This window comes from Marmota flaviventris, chromosome 6 (assembly GCF_047511675.1).
Source record: "Marmota flaviventris isolate mMarFla1 chromosome 6, mMarFla1.hap1, whole genome shotgun sequence".
NCBI classification, from domain to species: domain Eukaryota; kingdom Metazoa; phylum Chordata; class Mammalia; order Rodentia; family Sciuridae; genus Marmota; species Marmota flaviventris.
In genome coordinates, this window is record NC_092503.1 from 109281049 (window position 1) to 109302890 (window position 21842).

The window sequence follows — 21842 nt, forward strand, 5'->3', positions numbered from 1 at the left end:
TTTGGTGCAATATAACTATTTTTTAAATCATATTTTAAATTTAATTCACTTAAAGGAATAGAAGTAGTATTTTACACTAAAACTGACAATCTTAAATTCTCATACCTTTCATTTGAAAATTAGATTTTTGTTCACTTTTTGCTTTTAACACAAAAACTAGATTAAAAGTAACATTTCCCCCTCTATAAAATAATTGTGTTTTTTAAATTTTTTTTTCAGTTGTAGTTAGACACAATACCTTATTTTATTTATTTTTATATGGGACTGAGGATCGAACCCAGAGTCTCACACGTCCTAGGCGAGCGCTCTACCACTGAGCCACAACGTCAGCCCCAATAAAATAATTGTAATATAAACAGTACACTATGCTTAATTTTCTTTTCTGTAGGAAAGAAGGAATTCATTATTTAAAAATATTTGTTCAAATGGTGTCCATAGAGGCTTCATTATGAAACCTTGGTGGAATGATCTGTTTTATATGATAGAATACTGAGGTTGAGAATACATTGTACAAGTGAGTCACCAAATTTAGAAAGCCATTGCTGTACTGGTTAGAAATTCAGGTTTTTTTCCTTCTTCTCCTGATAAATAATCACCAGAATATAGGAATTGTGATTCTACCATATATGTCTTCTTACATACTTGTTCATGGCAGTTACTGGTATTATTTTAAAATAGTGAGTATCACTTTTTGGGCAATGGAGCAAAACATCTTTACAGCATGAGTTCAGTTATGACTAAGGCTCTTGGTCTGTCTTTTGTTTGTATATTTATATAATTCAGATAGTCATTTTACTTAAAGTCTTTAACACCCCCCACCCCTTGTTTCTGTGCTTGGGCTCTTTCTCATTCTATGAGGAGGTCCACAGAACAGGGTAGAGGAGAGTGTGGCTGCGGAGTTGCTAATCAAGACCTCCAGAGACCAAGCAGGAAGCAGGTCTGATTTATTGCGCAGTTACCATGTATATATATTCAGGCAGTAGCTAAGCAGATTACAGGCAGCCACCAATACAATTTCTGGCCAACAGTTCCTGCAGTGACCAATCGAGGAGCGGGCATATAGCAAGTGCAGGGACTGCAACACGTGGCCTCATGCTCAGGGCTGTGCCTACGGGGTAAGTGGTTTGCCACTTACATGCCTAGCATGGGAGAATGGTTTGCCACTCAGAAGCCCTTAATGTATGCCATGTATGCAGTACTCTATGCACTTGTCCCCACATGTCTGTCTGTCTTTCTGTGTGTCTCTCCGTTTTTTTTTGTTTTTTTTTTAAGTACTGGGAAATGAACCCAGAGCCACATCCCAAACCACCCCCCACATTTTGTTTGAGACAGGGTCTAAGTTGCTGAAGCTGATCTTAAACTTATGATCCTCCTGCCTCAGCCTCCCAAGTTTCCAGGATTACAGGTGTGTGTACCCCCACTGGCTAAATCTTTTAAAACTTAACATTAGCATTGACTCACAATGGTTTTTCTGGCAAATCATATTGCAATTCTTTCAAGCATTATTTTTATTTTTTTCTGAACAATTATTACCTAGATTTTTAAAAATCAATCTGATCTAAGAGTCTCTTTTAGCTGATGAGTTCAAATTGTATCTACATTTGATTTTATATGTACTGTTATATTTTGTGTTTTAAATGTACTATGTGTTTTTATTTATTTTTCCTCCTCCTTTTCTGTGTTCTGTTGGATTCATATGGTTTTATTCATTTCAGTTTTTCGCTACTAGTTTATTTATCTTACATTCTGTTGTGCCATTTCAGTAACTACCTTTATTTTTTAACTTTATACCCCTGATAATATTTTAAAATATTAATAATTTAAACTTTTCTTTGGGCCTAATGTCATTATTCCTGAGACTCTGAGTGATCAAAGTACTCATTTTTGTCTTGAAATGGCTTTATTTTCTTGCCATAATTAAATGATTATCAGGTGGGCAGGAAATTGTGTATGATAGTTATTTATATATATATGATTCCATTCTCTTTTTGCCTCTGTTAGAAAACTGCTGTCCATTGACTTGTTCTGTATTTTTCTTGTGAGAGTAGCTTTAAGAGAATGAAGACATTGCCTGAAGGCCCTCTGTTATTGGGAAATGAGCAGGCTAGATAACCAACCATAGCTGCCCATTGAAGACATATAGAAAGAAGGGAATAAGGAACCCTTACTCTGGAGGTTCCAGAGGAAACCTTTCCCTCTGAGGAAGGCTATTTTCAATTAATGCAAAGAATAGTAATTTCAAAGGGTTGAAGTCACAGAATTCTTAGTGAGAACAGATGTAGTAGAAATCATGAAATATTAGTCAGGGGTGGGAGAAAAGAATTTTGTTAGAAACTTAAATTTGTCTAGTAATTATTGATAAGAGATATAAAAAGTGTATGAGATTAACCTTAAATTTCTGTATGAAATTATAATGTAAAGTTGTTCTAAATGTAGTCTAGTATTAGAAAGCTGATAACACTAGGAACTTTTGGACATTGTTCAGAATTCTACTTAAGTTATTAGTCAGTTTCCAGATTACCCATTTTCCTGATATATGGGGAAGAGGAGTAAAGAAGAAACTCATTTTTTTAGAAGCTCCTTCAGCTCTCGGTGAAAATGAACTGTTACAGCTGGGGATCATTGTGCTGCTTTTGGAAAAACCAATAATATCCTGGAAGCATCAGTCTCTGAAGCAGTCCTTTTCCAGACGACAGGGAACAAATGGCTCAGAGAATGTTTGTTCACTTGTTGATGGACAGCAATAATGCGTGGTTTATGGGAAATCTGTGCATCTTTTTTGATACATAGAAAAGTTTGGACTCTGCCTTTTTGTTAAAGAAATATCTTTTTCTTTCCTTTCTTCATTTCTTTTAGAAATACTTTCTTGTGAGTCTGCCAAGGAAAGGCATTATTTTATTTTCTGAGGATACAATGGTGGAGTCATAGTCCTTGTTTCTGTGCTTATAGTCTAGTAAGGAAGCTACTAATTCTTTTGCTTCTATTCATAGGTCTGACCTAATACTAATAATTATCCTTTTCATAACTTTCAAAGTAAAATTTTTAGAGCATAGTCACTAAATATCTGTTTCTGTGTTCCTAATGATCTGCCAAAGGGAGAAGTAAATAAGGTACATTTCATTGATCTTACCAGATTGCTTCCTGGTGACTTTAATTCTGTCAGAAGTATTTCAGAGATGTCTAGCAAGTGTTCATGAGCTGTTGCAGCTTACTAGATAGATGGAATGTTTCATGTCTGAATATGTGGAAGATGAGTTACTGTAGGGAGATAACTTTAAGGGGGCTAATCATAATTCTGCCACATTTGACAGCTTTAGAGATAGCAGGATTTCATGTCTTCTGTGATTTATTTAAAACAAAACTCTTCTGTATATGGAATCCATGAAGATTCTATCTGTAAGGATCAAAATGCCATGCTTTTAAGTTATTATTAAGTGTTCTGTAGACCAGTGGTATGATGTTAATCTAAAGAATAATAAGTAGCTTTTTTTAAACATCATGTAGATTTGATAAAAAAAAAATTTTCCCTATCAATCATTTTCCCTCTAGAGTACTATTTAAATTAGTAATGTCTAGGGAAAGCTCTATATCAAATTAGTACTGTGGCAGTTTGGATATAGTTAGTTGACGGTCCCTTATGTTTCTTGGTCCCATATATGCTTGGTACTGTTAGGTATGCAGAGAGACCTGATTCATGATCTTTACCCACAAAGAACTTATAATATGGTTTGAAAAATGATAAGCACATATGAAAGATACCCTGTATTTTAATACATGGCTAGAGTGTGAAAGTATATCCATGACTTATATGGTCAGAATTCATATGAATGATGAAGAGAGATGGGAGAGCAATCCATGGAAGGAAAGGAGCAAGAATGACCATAAAAAGGGTTAAATCCAAGGCCACATGACAGCTAAATAGGGAAGCAATGTAAAGAAAGGCTGGAATCAGCCTGAATGGTTTTGAGAGTCAGGTTTCAGAATTTGGGCATCTTAATCTGGAAAACATAGCTACAAGTTTAAGTCAGGCCAGATATCAATTTATTTTATTCTAAATTAAATAAAGGGGAAGGCAGGGGGCATGGGGTTATTAATGATGGTGGAATGTGATGATCATTATTATCCAGAGTACATGTATGAAAACACGAATTGGTTTGAATATACTTTGTATACAACCAGAGATATGAAAAATTGTACTCTATATGTGTAATAAGAATTATAATGCATTCCACTGTCATATATAAATAAAAATAAATAAATGAATTCACAACTTTGAATTTTTTCGTATAATAGACACATTTTGAAAAGTGTTAGATGGGCAGTTTCTGTATGTTTCTTTCTTCATCATAGGCTTTCTCCTAGTTTTTTATTTCCACGAGTATAAATTAAAGTTACATCAAGCTAGCATGATAGTGCATGCCTGTTAATCCCAGTGACTCTGGAGGCTGAGGCAGGAGGATTGCAATTTTGAAGCCAGTGTCAGCAACTAAAGAGACCCCTAATCAACTTAGAGATTTAAAAAGGCTGCAATGTGACTTAGTGGTTAAGCACCCCTGAATACCAAAATAAATAAATTAAAATAATAAAAAAGAAAAACGTTACATCAAACAAATCTCTGTTGATGCAACTTAAGCAGTGGCCAGTGGTAACATATTTTGAAGCAATATGAAAAGTACTAAACTTTAAGTAGTTTAGTATACTGTCATGTACCACAGATTCAGAATAAAATGCATAGGGATTTCTTAAAGGCAGCCATTGTGATGCGTTGTAATCAAGGGTTGAAACTTGTACATCTTTTCCTTACCTTGGATGAGCAGGGGATGTACCAGAGATTGAATCCAGGGGCATTTAACTACTGAATCACATCCCTAGCCTTTTTTAATTTTTAATTTTGAAACAGGTTCTTGCTGAGTTGCTTAGGATTTCCCTAAGTTGCTGAGGCTGGCCTTGAACTTGCCAATCCTCTACCTCAGCCTCCTGGGTCTCTGGGATTCAAGACCTACTACACCACTGCGCCTGGCAAAACTTGTATTTCTTGGGTCTAGAAAACCTCAAGGTCATTTTTTAATGCAGAAAATGGATGGCATTAGAGCAGATTATGCTAAGTGAAGCTAGCCAATCCCTAAAAAACAAATGCCAAATGTCTTCTTTGATATAAGGAGAGTAACTAAGAACAGAGTAGGGACGAAAAGCATGAGAAGAAGATTAACATCAAACAGGGATGAGAGGTGGGAGGGAAAGGGAGAGTGAAGGGAAATTGCATGGAAATGGAAGGAGACCCTCAGGGTTATACAAAAGTACATACAAGAGGAAGTGAGGGGAAAGGGAAAAATAATACAAGGGGGAGAAATGAATGACAGTAGAGGGGGTAGAGAGAGAAGAGGGGAGGGGAGGGGAGGGGGGATAGTAGAGGATAGGAAAGGCAGCAGAACACAACAGACACTAGTATGGCAATATGTAAATCAATGGATGTGTAACTGATGTGATTCTGCAATCTGTATACTGGGTAAAAATGGGAGTTCATAACCCACTTGAATCAAAGTGTGAAATATGATATATCAAGAACTATGTAATGTTTTGAACAACCAACAATTAAAAAAAAAGAAAACCTCAAGGTCAAAATATTGCTTTGCTTTTATGGGCATTATTCTTTGTATACAATTCTCAGGAAAGGTGTTTTTCAATTTATGATTATATATGCAGTATTAAGATACTTTAAAAATTAAAATTTTCCACTTGTTTTTAATGACTAGCCAAAAAAGCTTCCAAATTTCGAGACTGGTTGGACTGCAGCAGCATGGAGATAAAACCCAATGTTGTCGCTATGGAAATTTTAGCTTATTTAGCATATGAAACAGTGGCACAGGTAAAAATTCTAAACTGTCTGTCAAACCACACAGGGCTGGTTTCTCATTTTTGTCCTTGATCAGTTCTACTTACACCCTCTGCTCTACCATCCATGAGTTCTTTTCTGTGACAGTTATATCATTTACTAAAATTTAGTTCAGTTATGTTTCTTTGTATCCTTAGCTCTGGTGGGTGTTAGGGTAGAAAAAGATTCTAATTATTCTTTTTTTTAATAGTTTTTTAATTGTAGATGGACACAATACATTTATTTATTTATTTATTTATTTATTTACTTTTATGCTGAGGATCCAATCCAGTGCCTCACACTTACTAGGTAAACTCTGTACCACTGAGCCACAACTCAAGCCCCTCTAATTGTTCTTGAAATTGAACTCTGAAGTCCTCATCTGCCTTTAGAGATACTGTTTGAAGTTTGGAAAAATGCCTGTCTAGGTATGTGAGGTCTCCTAGTGCTCAACAAAATCTGGATCTGGGATCACTGCCATCTGCCAGTTTCTCCAATTATTACCAACCCCTCTGTACATGTTTACAGTGGGAACTCCCAGACTACCCACTTAGAACAGACCTACTAAACTAGAATCTATGGGCTTGTAGCCCAAAAATCTATATTTTAAAATGCTTCCCTACTGATTCTGAAATGAGCTTTGAGAATTACTTCCCTAGAAAGTCAGAATATATCATTTGTATTCATAAGTACGTCATGAATTTTATCAATTAGTGAAAGTCTGTGCTCATGTCCACAATACAGATTTTTAGATACAGTATTGTCAATAACATTTTGAATGTATTGCTTTTAGGTTCACCACTTTAATGGTATTCATTATTTTCATTGCTCTGATCTTCTAGTTAGTGGATCTGGCTCTTCTTGTGAGACAGGACATGATAACCAAAGCAGGGGACCCCTTCAGTCATGCCATTTCTGCAACTTTCATTCAGTATCACAACTCTGTTGAGGTAAGTTTCAGAAAATCTGACTTTAAGACATTGGTGGATTTTGTTATGTGTCTGTGTTTACATTAGTAGTTCTTTGAAAAAGATTAGTAAAGTATAGCCTTCAGTCAAAAAAACTTTAAAACATACACCAAATAAACATTTATTGAGAACTTACTATATGCCAGGACTTAACAGTCTACTTACTAGAACAATTTTTGTTTCAATTTTTCTTTTCCTCACTTGACTTTCCTAGACCTTCAGTAAAGGTGGGATATTTGCAAAGCATTTTTCATTTCCACAGAAAATAAACAACTGGTTTAGTTAATTGAATAACATTGGGAAAAATTATTTCTTTTTGCCTCAAAGATGAGAGAATTTGGCTGGGATGTAGCCTGGTGGTAGAAGAGTGCTTTCCTAGCATGCACAAGGCCCTTGGTTCAGTCCCCAGCACCTACCCATAAATTAGAGAATTATTATTCATATAATTACTGATTTATTGAAATTTATTAAAAGCTTCCCATTTAATTTATTGATTCATGTATAGACATGATTTAAACACACTTGGCTCATTAGCTTTAGATTAGCCTATCATGTAAAAATCAGATTCTTTTCTGATCTGTTTACGCTGATGGGCTTCCTATTTATGGGGACTATAAAGTCTTCTTTCCAGTTTTAAACATTTACATAATAATTTTCCACAACTTTTAGTATATCGAATATTTTCTGTAAACAGCATGTGCTTAAAAGCCAGAAATAAAATATAACATGTTGAATATATTTGCTAGTATCTGACCTCTTTTTTGCTAACAAAAACCAGTAGTTTCTTATAGTTAAGTCAATAACTATAGAAAAGACATCAAAAATAGTAACATCCAAATGTATAATCACAAAATGGATTTTAGATCATGTGAAGTGAAATGTTTAACCTGTTTGAAAATTACAAAGCCCTGTGTTATATCTGTACCTAAATTATAAATGTCTGCTTCTTGTTAATATCTATAGGTAAGACTGATGACTAAAATAGTTTCTAAGAAGTAATTCTAATTTGTTTTAGGCCACACCTCTTTGAAAATCTGATGAAGACTACAAACCTCTTTTCCATAAACATATTTGCCAATTTTGCATACAATTTTATGTTGTTCAGATACTTCTGAATTCATCTATGATCTAAGGAATCTATAAACCCTATGAATCCCAGGTTTAAATATCTTACTTTACGGTATTTAGAAAATATATTAAGATATCATCTTATTACATACTAAAAAGTCAACTTGATGTCTTTTTATATCTCTTGGAGAATCAGATTGGCTTGAAATCCAAGTAGGAATTAAATGTTTATGCCCATTAAAAATCCATTTCTTTTCTTGGAAAAGGTCATACATTATTATCAGCCAGCATACTTTAAAAATCCCTAAAGCTTACTTAGTTGATTAAACACTGTTTTCTTTATGTTTCAAACCCAAATTATGATGTCAAAGAACACCCTTTAAAATGTCTTTGATGCACATTCACTTTATGAATGTGTATATAAGTATGCTTTCCATTAACATCAGACAAATTTGTTTTTACATTTCTAATTGAGGAAATTTACTGTGAACATAACAAGGCTAGTTTTCCCTTAACATTCAAGTGATTGCTTGCATGGCTAGGAAGGTTCTTTGTGTTCCCCACCCTGCTTGGTTCTCCAGGGTGGCCAAGCTGCCCTGGGCAACTGCTCAGCAACCACAGCCTCTGTTCCCAGCTACATGGCAGTTAAGAAAAAAATGTCCTATGTATGCTGGATTTCCTGGGCTCTCTGAGAGGTGGGAACATGAGTGTCATTGAGCATCCTTACAGATTATTAGTATAAGCCTCAAGCTTTTCCTGGCCTGGCAGACACATTTCTTCCTCTGTGACTGGTAGTCAAAGTGGACATTCATAAAGACTGTCTTCTTTACTGCCCTTTATTACCTAATGAAACACAAAAGAATGATACTATAAATCAGAAATCTTAGTCATCAACACTGCAAATCAGCAGCCAATCTCTAGGGCCTGCACCTTAAGTAATGTACCAAAGTGGGTCCAAAGAGGTCTCTGGAGACTAATAGGAGCTGTGTTCAGGGAAACAGAACATTTTGTAAAACAAAAAAGCAAATAAATGAAAAAACAATTCAAGATAACGTAACAAAATGAGTGGCCCAAACAGAAAGTGCAGGGGTTGAAATAAAAGATTTTCTGATTCTCTCTCTTTTCCCTCACTCACACACAAACACACACACATTCCCCAGTTACAATCAGAAAGCTGAGTATTGAAGGGATGAGAACCTCAAAGTGGGGAAGATGTTCTGGGCCAGGGATGAAGCATAAGTATGATTATACATGGGAGGAAAAAAAACAACTCTGATTGAAATATACAAGCAACACGTTCATTGAGAAGGGATAGTAGCAGGTTTGGTTAGAAAATCATGGCCCAGACTATATAGGGTCTTAGAGTGCAGGAATCATTAAGAAGAATTTGAATGATTCTTGGCTGAAGGATAATGTGTTCAAAAGGATGTTTTAAGAAGATCCAAATGATTGTGCTAGGTTTAGTTGATTGGAATTGAAAACTTAGCATCATGATGTTAATGTTCAGTGCCTTACATTTAAAGGAAGATCATTCTTGAATACTAACCATAGATGGGATTGAGCAAGTTAAGCTTGGGTTCCTCATACTAGATTAGCAAGTTTAATATTAATTCAGGTTAATTTTCCAAGTTTTGTCCTAACATATGATTTGCACAGAGGTAGCTATGATCCCTAAGAGTTATGCAAATACTCCAAAAGAAAAAAAAATTCAAATATGAGACACTTCTGTTCCAAGCATTTTGAATAAAGAGATACTCAACCTGTATCTTGTTTTTCCAGGAACAAGTCATGGCAGGTTAGCCTCATTCCCTTTTGTTTAACAGTGGTTCTCGAAAAGATCAAGGAAATACTCTTAAAACCAGCATCCAAATTTTCAGCAAATCATTTTACAAAGTGTGGCATAAGTTTTTAATACATTATAGAAATCATGGACAGTAGATAGTATGGCTGGTATGGTTGATAGGATGAGGAATGTTTAGATTAATCATATCATACTAAAAAAAGGACAGATTTTTATTTGCTTGTATATGTCTGAGATGGCAATATTGTGATGCAACAAAGATTTTTTTAGTTTATTTTAGGTGCCATCCTTATTGGATTGACATTTACCTGGTGCAGAATGTCTAAAGGAAAGTAATGGAGATGGTGTGTTTGAAGGAGCATAAAAGCATATCTAATAATAACTGGTTGGAATTATTTAGAATATTTAACCATAAAAATGAGGCTACAATGTGTAGCAGTCTTCAATATTGAAGTGCTTCTACATGAAAGAAAGAACAGACATGCATTCATGACCCAAGAAAGTAGATAGTTATTAGGAATATCAGAATGGAAAGGAAGAAAGGAAGACATTGCATGTGGAAAGGACTAGAGTAATCCACAGTGACTCTAAGGGTGAGTTTGAGTTACTGGGAAAATTCTAGTCACCATTGTCACAAATATCATCTAAAAAGCATCCTTTTAAGGAAACTTGTAAGACAGGTAAGTTTGAAATGCTAACAAAATTTCTATCTAACAAAACCAGAGGCTAAAAGTTTATACATGAAGAATTCTGATTTTGTCTAAATAATTAGATTATAAATTAATGTATTTAGAACCTCAACAACAAGATAGTCATTTCTATGGACTAAATAGGAATAATTTGTGTTTTCATATTTGAAAGTCATAAGTAACATGAAATTCATTAGCTATTTTTTTTAAAATTGTAATGTTAGTAAAGGGCCTGGTTATTTATTACAAAGCCATGTCTCTTTGGGCAGGGGTCTTGCATGAAGTCCTGCCCCGACTCTCCTGAGAACACGCCACCTCCTACACCAACAGCTCCATCATCTGGATCCCAGCACTCAGGGAGAACCACATCAGGATCCCTAGGGAGTGGGAGTGCTACACAGGACTCTACTAAAACCAAGCAGAGGAAGAGAAAAAAGGTCAGTGATGATTTTTTTTTTCCCCCCTGGTACAGAGTGAAAAGAGCCTTTAAGTTTCTTTCAGAGATAGGAAAAATGTACGGTTTTTCTCTCAACTCAAAATATTAGAAGTAACCAATTTACATTCACCCATTTTCAATGAGTTCTACTTAAACTTTTTAAACAACTGTAATCTGGATAAAGAGGATGCTGATTTTCTCTAAAATTTTACTATAAAAATCTTCAAACATATAGAAAATAAAAGAATTATAAACACTTCATATCTACCATCCAGATTCTGTAATTAACATTTAAGTATATTTATTAACTACATATTTACTGTATAACATTTACTATATCTATTTATCTAATCATCCCCTTTATTCTGTAGTTCATTCTTTTTAATGATACATTACAAAATAAGTTGCAGACATCAGTGCATTTTATACCTAAACAGTTTATTGTTTATAATTTATGGTTCCTTTTTTTAAAGGTAAAATTTATGCTCAGTGAATCATTTGATTCTTTTTTTTAAAATATTTTTTTAGCTTCAGATGGACACAATATCTTCACCTCTATTTCTGTGTGGTGCAGAGGATCGAACCCAGTGCTTCATGCATGCTAGGCGAGCCCTATACCACTGAGCCACAACTCCAGCCCCTTGATTCTTATGTGCACTGTAAAAATATAATTTTGACAAATACATTAACCTATGTTTTTCCAAAACCCTTTCAAGATACAGACCATTACCATCAGCTCAGAAATTTCCTTCATTTTTTCTCCCAATTATTGCCACTATCTTCTGAAAAGTAACCACTGTTACAATTTTTTACTATAGATTAGTTTATTATATTCTAGAACTTTAAATAAACAAAATATAATATGTACTCTTTTGTATGAAATTCTTTTACTTAGGAGGTTTTTTTAAATTTGTTTTTCAGTATAATGTAGTCCTCTTTATTACTGATGAATATTTCATTATATGAATATGTCAACTTATTCATTCTTTTGTTGGTGGATACTTGGAATATCACCAGTGTTTCAGGTAATGTGAATAAATCTGTTAGGATATTTCTGTGTTAGTCTTTAAATACAAATATTGTCATGTCTTTTAGGTAGATAGCTAAGAAGAAAATTGCTGGGTGGTAGAGTTATGTATTTTTGATTTTTAAAGAAACTGCAAGACCTTGTTTTTTTCCAAAAGGATTGAACCATATTATACTTCCACGAACAATATTTAAGAATTCCAGTTGTCCACATCCTGATAAACATTTTATGTTGTCATTGTTTTTACTTCCAGCCATTCTATTGAAAATTTAGTGGTAACAATAGTTTGTGCATTTCCCTAACTAACGATGTTGAACACTTTTTTTTTTTCCATTTAATGCTTTGTCATTCATATAGCTTCCTCTGAGAAGTAGTTGTTCAAATCCTTTATTCAGGTTTTTATTTTTTGTTTGTTTTATTATGTTTTGTTGGGCAGGGGGGGGTGTCACGTTGACTTTTATTACCAATTCATAGGGATTTTTTTGTCATTTTTTATTTTTGGTGGTTTTTTTTTTTTTTTTTTGTACTAGGACTGAACCCAGGGGTGCTTTACCCTTAGCTTTTTATCCAGATCTTTTTGTTTTTTATTTTGAGACAGTGTCTTGCTAAATTGTTGAGACTGATGCCAAACTTGCAATACTCCTGCCTCAGCTTCCCAAGTGGCTGAAATTACAGGCATGTACCTCCATGCCCAGCTATCAATTTATAGGAGTTTTTATATATCTTGAATTGTCCTTTGTCAAATATATACTTTTCACATATTTCCCAGTTTATGGCATACTGTTTATTGTCTTAATGGTATCTTTTGATGAGCACATGTTCTGAATTTCTGAAGAAGTCTTAATGGGTCCTAACCCAAGTCAGGGTGATATTTTATAGTTTTAGTTCTTGCTTTACTTTTATTAATTTGGGCAAATTAAGTTTTGTATATGTATAAGTTGAGGCCAAATCTGGTTTTTACATATGGATATCTGGTCACTGCAAAACTTTTTGTTCTTTTTTTTCTCATTGTTTGACAGCTTTGTTGAAAATCAAATGACCATATATCTATATGAATTTATTTTGGGGAATTCAACTGTTTTATTGGTTTGTCAGTATTGATTTCCCATCTTGATTACTATAGCTTTATAGTAGTATAAATACTCAAACTGTTATTTTTAATCTGTATGGGTATGTTATGTCCTTTGTATTTCTCTGAAAATTTTAGCAGAAGCAGAGAAAAGAAAAAAAGAAATGGTTGGTGGCATGTTGAAAGGGATTGAACTGATTGCTTATATCCATTTGGGGTGTGAATTTCTAAGTGATATCAAGTCTTGTAATCCATGGATGTGAAATAATCTATTTATGTTTATGAAATTTCTCTTTTTCTTGCTGGCATCAGTATCCACCCTGTTGTCTGTTTTATCTGATTGATGTAGCCATTCCAGCCTTCTTACAGTTCTTGTTTTTTTTGTTTTTTTTTTTTTATAATTCAATTGCTTTTCATTTCATTGTGTCTGTGTCTTTAAATTTAAAGATAAATATATTTGAAGTGTATCTCTTGTCAACAAACAATTGGGTCTTACTTTTTTATCTTTGCTTTCTGCCTGCATATTTTAATTATGGTCTTTAATTCTGTGACATTTAATGCACTTGTTGACATAGTTGGATATGGGACAACTACTTTCTATATGTTTTTGGCTTTTATGTCTATTTGTACTTTTTGTTTCTCTTTTCTCCTTATTGCCCTCTTTTGGGTTAATTGTATAACTTTTTAGAAATTAATTTTAAGTATCTGTTGGTTTATTTATGATAACTTCACATACTTTTTTTCAGTAGTTATGCTAAGGATTAAATTTTCAGGATTTAAAAAGATGTATTACAAATATATTACATCTACATATGTTGTAAGCCACAGTATTACAATTTTTGCCTTAAGTAATCAAATATATTTCAGTGAAACTGAGAGAAAAAATAGACTTAACATTACCATTCCCACAGTTGTTTTTCTTTCTGATGATCAGAATTCCTTTGTTATCATTTTTCTTTTGTGTTCTGCTAAATTTCAACTTTTTTATAGTGTTGATTGGCTAATGATAATTTTATCTTAGTTTTCATATTTCTGAAAATATCTTTACTTTCATTCCTGGAAGATATTTTCACTGTAGAATTGTAGGTTGGGAACTTTTTTTTTCAGTCTTTTAATGCTGTCACTCCACTTCTTTCTGGCAACCATTATTTTAAAATATAATTCAATAAATATGTATTATTGGTTTTCTGTATGCATTGTGTTTATCTTGATGCTTTCAGAATTGGGTCTTTATTTTTATCTTCAGCAACTTGACCATCATAATGATAGGAATGGTTTTCAAAACTTTGTACTTCTCCCGCCTACAGTTCACTGAGCTTCTTGAATGTATAAATTTATGTCTTTAACCAAGCTGGGGGAATTTTTGAGCAATTATTTCTTCAGATTTTTTCTGGCCTAATTTTCTCATTCATTTTTGAAATTCCAAGTACCTTATTATGTTAGTTTGTTTGGTACTGTTTCATAGGTACACGAAACTCTTTGATTTTTCTTTTAGTATTTTCTCTTCTTCTGATGGGATAAATTCTACTGATCTTTCTTTCTGTTCCAGCCTTTTTCTTTCTTCTCCCAGCTCCAATCTACTGTTGCATGCAACCAGAAATACTTTACTTCTCATATTTTACTTTTATACTTCTAGAATCTCTATTTGATTTCTTTTTTATAGTTTGTTTATGTGTTATAATTTTTATTTGTTCATTTATTGATTTTTGTTTATGCTCTTGAGCATTTTTATAACATCTGCTTTAAAATTCTTATTTGCTAAATTATATATCTGAATTTTCTTATTCTTCATTGAATATAGGTCACACTTTCTTGTGATTTTGCATGTCTGGTCATTTTCAGTGATATTGTAGATATTGTGAGTAATACATTATAGTTATTTATTTTTTTAAGAGAGAGAGAGAGAATGTTAATATTTTTTTAGTTTTTGGCGGACACAACATCTTTGTTTGTATGTGGTGCTGAGGATCGAACCCGGGCCGCAAGCATGCCAGGCGAGCGTGCTACCGCTCGAGCTACATCACCAGACCTATTATAGTTACTGTGGGATTCTGTTATATTCCTATGAAGAGAGTTGGTAGCAGTGGTGACAGTACATGTGTGTTAAGCAGAAAATTTATTCTTCTAGACTTACTCTAAACTTCAAACTTCTCTTTTGTGGCAACATCTAGAATCTCTGTTATCTTCTTTTAGCTTTAGCAGAATTTCATGGATTCAGTACCACACTGGAACAATTTAGGAGTTAGTCAAAGATTTGGGTAAAACTTATAGATTAAATTTGGGTCTTTGATTCTGTTCTTTTTTGAGACTTTCTTCCTCACTTCACACCTGCTTTGGTTTGCCTTGAACTCTGTCCTGTACTTTATCAAGCCTCTTGGGTTGTGTTTTAACCACTTCCATATCCACTGGAACCTGACCTTAGTAAAAGTGGAAATTCAATCCACTGCCATTCCCATCTTCTAAGAGTAGACACTCCCCCTTCCAGTTTCTGCCTGATTTGGTTAATCTTCAGTGCTTTCAAGTACTTGGTTTTTGTCTGAAGCTTATATTTTTATCTACAATTAGGTTAGTACAATAGGAACTGTTAGCTACTGCAAGTAGTGAAACCATATCAAGATATAATTTTATAAATGATAGTAAGCAAATTTAAATTTCATCCTCATTTCTGATTTCCCCTTTCATTTACAAAATGGCAGAGTTCATTGCTTATTTGTTAAAGGAAAATCTGAACTATGAGGGATTTCTGAATTGTAAAGTAGTTTTAAAGAATTTCAACTATTGTACTAATTTGGCTGATACTAAAACTAGGATTGCCTACAAGACCTTTTCAGTGGATTTGCTTTCCAAAGTATGTGAGAAAGAGTTGAAATTAGCCTAGTAATTATGTAAGCACAAGTATATATAGTATAATTATAACTTTTTGGAAATTGTACATGTATGTGTATTGGTCAGTCTGTCTGTTTGGTACAGAGGTCTCATGCATGCTAGGCAAGTACTCTAACACTGAACTGTATCTCCAACCAGTTTTTGGAAATTCTTGAGATTTTTCTCTTGCATATTTAAGCATTTTTTCCCCGATCTTGTTGAAAACTTGAATTTCAGTTATTTTGCAGCAGAGATTTGCTGATTGAAACAAGTATTAGCCCAATCTACATCCAGATTCTCCTAAATTCAAAATTAATATTATCAGAATTAATAATGTTCATTTTCAAGGTTATTAACTTCAAACTCTTACTACACTTTGATTTTTTTTCTCACTGGAACCCTCAGCTGTGGTGGTATCATAGTACAGTTCATTTAACATAAAATAATGAAGTTTATCTTCTTTATTTTTACTTTCAACAATAAAATTGGGTAATAATTGGAAAAAAAACTTAGAATAAATGATGTTTTATGTCCCATGCAGATTTAGTTATATGTGACTCCTCAAATTTAGTGATTCTTTTTTGTCTTGTCCTTAAATAACTTTTATAGTTTTAATTTCCTTTAAGTTTCCTAATTATATAGAACTTCAATTTTATCAATTATCATCTTGATTAGATTTTTATATGAGAAAATTATCTACCTATTGACCCACCTTCATCAGCAAGGAAATCTAGAAGAGTAAAGCTCTAGGAGGACATCATAGTGTATATGATGGACAGCAAGGAGAAAGAAAACACTTTCCTGGCCTTTGTGGCCAGTGAGTGGCAAGAATATTAGAATACTAACCTTTCAATGACTCTAGTCTGCTATATGTATTATTCTTCTATAAGATTTAAGATTTCAAATTTAGCAAAAGATGTAGCCTACCATTATAGATGAGGAAAGAAGAGACAGTTGTCTAAGATTCCACATCCTTCTTAAACATTGAATTACTGTGGTAAAGGGAAGTTTGAAAAAAGATAGGACACTTTATAAGTCGAAAAGAAAACAGAATAAGTAAAAGATATAGGAACAACAGAAGTTTCAATGTAACTGCCTTCTACCACAGTTGAAAGTTCACGCTTCTGAGAGATTTTGTTCAATATAAACCAGCAAAGACAATCAGGCAGTAGTAGAGTTAATGTGTATGATGTTTATGATACTTCAGCTTCCAATACCAACCATCAGTTTTAAGGTGAAGAAACAGAAATAAAAGATTTAAAGTCAATGAAAAGGAAATTAAAAAATGAGTATGAATGCAGCCAAGAGAAAGAGGACCTGACACAGGGAGAACTTACCAAGTAAAATTTTATCATTTCATTTAAGGTACTATAGAATTCCGTTCCCCACAGATATCTCTGCTAGCATGGTATAGACAACTCTACTCAGTATTTTGTCAAATATGTGGATTTAATTTTTGAAAATTTCAAGAATACCTAAAATGTGAACATAATGGGGATGGAAAAGATGAAGTGACATATAAATCTAACAGTTCTCACATGTATTTTTAACATATATGAGATCCTTAATAACAAAGAACAAATATGTAAATTTAATATTAAGTTTTCTGAAGTAATTTTTAAAATATTATAAAATGCTAGAATTGTTGTTAAATTAGAAATTCTAAACTCGTGACAAATTTTTAACTTTAATAGATCATGAGCGCCTCATTAAGGGACTGAACATTTTTAAAAATTTTTTTTAATTGTTGATGGACCTTTATTTTATATATTTGTATGTGGTACTGAGAATCGAACCCAGTGCCTCACACATGCCAGGCAAGTGCTCTTCCACTGAGCTACAACCCTGCCCCAAGGGACTAAATATTTATGGAAGATATTTGTTGAAGTGGAAAATAAAGTCTAGGAATATAACATTTCAGGTTAAAATATTGCATTCCAAAGAACCCTGTGGGTAAACCAAGACAATGTAGAAGTACACATGGTAACTTCATTCATACTAACGTTAACAGTTGTTTAATTATGGCAGATGAACATGAAATTGGCAGAGTAGATAATCTATTGACTTTTTTCTCAAAAATGAATTTTTTATTTGTTTATAAGTTATCATCACCTTTTTTGTCAAGGGCAATAAGATTCAATCAGGCAAACTTACTTGTCTCCATATCTTACAAATAGCCAAAGCAAGGCAATTTCTAATTTGTGATTCTAGCATTGCCCATTTGGACTACTATAACAAAATGTTTAAAAATTCACTTAAAGGCAGTAGCAATGTATTTTTCACTTTCTTTAGTCTGGAAATCCAAGATCAAGATGCTGGCAAATTCATTGTCTGGGGAAGGCTTAACTTCCTGGTTTACACTTAATCTTCTCACTCTGACCTCACATGGTGAAAGGGTTGAGGGCTCCACCCTCGTAACTTCATCACCTCCCTAAGGTCCTATATCCTAATGCCTTGGGGGTTAGGACTTAAACATGAATTTGGGGGAAACACAAAGATTCAAACCCTAGCAGTCTCCTACTTCAGTGTTCCCAAGTCCTATTTGATTGCCATGCTGGTGGTTCTGAGATTTGATCAAAGTGTTCTGTACCAAAACCAAATTTATTAGAGAATATAGAGAAAAAGTGTCATTTCTATTAGCCAGGGAGACAATAAATGAAAACTAAATCCAATTTGTAGGTAGAAAAGAGTGAATTTAGGAGAAACTGTGGAGGAACACATGGGCAGGAGTTCCTCTCTGACTTAGCTTATCGGATTCTGACCCTCTCAATGCCTCTTTCTTTTCACTTGAGATTATACTGGAAGACTTACTCTTTAGATTCCAGCCCAGGTAAATTCTTGTATGTATTTTACTGCAAATACATAGAATGTCTCAACCTCCTTCATAAGTAACTGTGAAGCCTAGCAAAAAAATGAGCTTATATTAGTCATATTCTTATTGTGAAACAGAATAGATTCACAGAAGAGTCTTTACCCTCATCTAGGGACCTGATGATTGCATTTATTCTAATATATTCCAACTGAAAGTAACTGGAATGAGAATTTAAAAATCATTCAAAGAAACCTTGTGTACTTTTATGCAAGTGCCAAAGTGAGGATTAAAATAACCAAATTTGTGTTGTTATGGGCATAGGAGATACATTATTTAGGGTATTTTTGGAATGAAATTGAGAAAGATCCTCTAGAGTATGTCCTGTTGGCTTATTTAAAATTTAGTTTTAATAATAATCAAGATCTATTTTGAATTTTAATTTGTTTCAGGCTCAGCTTGAGTAACTACCAGATATTCTTGAAGAAATTTTAAGAATATTTTACCAGTTTGTAAAGGAAAGCATGCATGTAGTATAAAGGTACATTTTAAAAGTACAGAAGAATATATAATGAAATGCCAGTCTCCGTGTAACGCCCATCCTTCTGCCACCCACTTAATATCCATGAGATAAGCGTTGTTACTCATTTTTGGTGTACCCTCACAGTGTATTTTATGTGCTTAAATAAGTATATAATAGTCTTTAAAAAAAAAAAAAAACAAGTAGTAACAGTGCCACACAATTAGATACCTTGCATTTTTTTCATATAATATATCTTAGAAGTAGTTCCATTGGGAGTGATTATGAAATGGCCCCGAAGTCCCTCATGGTGAAAATTTGATTCATCAGTTCAGATACTACTGTAGTACTATAGTGAATATCGTGTGTGTGTGTGTGGTTTTGTACCCATGTTGATAGAATAAATTCTTCAAGGTGAAATTGCTGGGTCAAAGAGTTTGTGCTTTTTCATTTTGGTAAGATTTTGCCAAAGTATGATCCACAGAGGTTACTCTCCATAAACTTTTATTACTTTCCAAGAATTATGAGCCATCTTATTCAAATGTATGATATGTCAAGATCATTGTACTGTCGTGTGTAACTATTAAAACAAATTAAAAAATTTTTGGTAATCATCAGGTAAATTATAGTAATTATAGTAGTGACCAGAATAATGATTAGTTTTAATTAGGTGACTATGAATGAGTTCTAGATCACAGTCATACCAATATGTGAGCTGAATATTTCTTTCCATTGATTCTTTAAGATTGATGATATGGTGTCTGGTATCTATTACCTACTATACTTTAAATTAGCTTACCATTTCAAGAACATGGATGTTCCATTTTTAATCCTTAATTTAAATAATAATCTAGTACTAAGAATAGCTAGCATATGCCAGGCACTATTTTATGTTTGTATATTTCACCTCATTTAATTTTCACAAAAATCCTATAAAGCAATTATAATTTTTGTCCCAATTTAAAGAAGATGAAATTGAGGCCTAGAGATACTATGGTAGAGACAGAGCTGATAACTGATAGGACTGGGATCTGGACCCAGGGTAGTTGATAAGCCAGAACTTGCAATTGAATCATTAAACTATAATGCCCTACATAGCATTGTAATTTCTTTTGAAAAATCATGTTATATACACATCCATACACCTCTATCATTTCTTGAGTTGATATTTGTACTCATTGTACATTAGCTTTCTCTTTCTTGTGTGTATTTGTGCTTTCAAACCTGCCTTCTATAGATGAGACAGATTAAAATAGAAAGTTCTTGTTTTATTTCATTCTGAGGAACAGAACACTTAGAAAATTAGGCACCAAGTTGAAACAGTCTTTTATGACATTCACCAGTCTGATAAATGAATACATAGAAGTTTTACATTTTTCATTTTAACTTGATGACCCTCTGTTATTTCAGAAATATGCTCAAGAATCTCCCAAGAAACATTTATAATAATAAATGTTTTTTAAAAAAGAACTTCATGTGGTTCTTTCAACAAGCTCCTTGACACTTTTTGTCGGCATACAAGTGGCTGTATTCTCCTTACCTTGACATGCTGGCTTAGGTGAAATATTGTAGGCATAAAAATTGCATTTGGTAGGTCTAATAGGAAGGGGTCATGTAAAAGTCATCTTTGATTTGTTAATGGAACTTTTTTTTTTTTTGGATGTAGTATATGGCTGCAGTGATGTGCACCCTAAGGGAAAAAATGATCCTTTTTATAAAGGTTTATTTTAATATTTTATACACTGTAGTTCTGTTGTGTGTTTTTGATTTAGTAACAATTTATGTGTTTTTCTGTTGCAGAGCACTGCGGCCTGTGGTGTTGAGGCTCACAGCGATGCCATCCAGCCCTGCCACATCAGAGAGGCCGTTCGACGCTATGGCCACAAGATTGGCCCCCTTTCCCCATTCACAGTACGTAATAACAGAGTTATAAAAAGTTATATTTATAATCTGAAAGAATTTTGATTTTCAAGTGGTCAAATGAAGAAGCAGTGGAATTGTTGAAAGCAATTTGTGGTAACCGTAATTTTGTTGTATAAAAGTGGCATAATTCTCTTGGGAAATAAAACTCATTTTTGTCTCTTTTTGAAAGGACAGTTTTTTTCCTACAAAATATTATTTTCTTTCAGTTACATATTAAGCTTTTTGTTGGAGCTTATATTTGCTATTTTTCAAAGCTTAAGTTTATAAAAAATTTTGTCAAATTATATGTATTCAAATATTGCCAGAAGCACTTTATATTTTAAAATTGGTTAGATTGGCATTACCACTTCTATCAGATATCCTTCCCCTAAACATACTTTGAGTTGGAAGAAGAAGAAATTATTTTTTTACTTGGCACTGAACTTGAACCGTAGACAGCCTTTCACATCTTCAAATGATCTGAAAGCTTCTAATCGGGCTTTTTTTTTTAAATGAGGAATTTATATTTTAGCAATATGTTTGGGGTGTTTATTTAAATACTCATCGCCTTTTAAAAAAATCTTTGTTACTCCACGTGGTTCTATTTCTAGGAAATTCATTTAATATTTACAAAGTAAGATTTGATCTACATAACCAAGGAACTGTAAAATTTATTTTTTTTGATATTTACTTGTTTTAACATACTAATGCAGAATATATAAAAATAACATTAATGTAATCAGTGAATGAGTAAATGAGAAGCAAGTATGACACTGTATATGTTTTTACCTAAGAGGGGAATTTATTATTCTTTGT

At 33.3% G+C, this 21842-nt stretch overlaps 1 protein-coding gene across 1 annotated transcript in view; it reads left to right on the forward strand.

Annotated features, from left to right (window-relative positions):
- Positions 1-21842, forward strand: part of Supt3h (SPT3 homolog, SAGA and STAGA complex component) — a 470425-nt gene that overhangs the window by 341346 nt on the left and 107237 nt on the right. Inside the window, exons 8-11 of the mRNA XM_027950427.2 lie at positions 5754-5866; positions 6715-6822; positions 10668-10835; positions 20925-21035. Of these exons, the coding sequence (XP_027806228.1) occupies positions 5754-5866; positions 6715-6822; positions 10668-10835; positions 20925-21035 (500 nt within the window). The remainder of the gene's footprint in view (positions 1-5753; positions 5867-6714; positions 6823-10667; positions 10836-20924; positions 21036-21842) is intronic.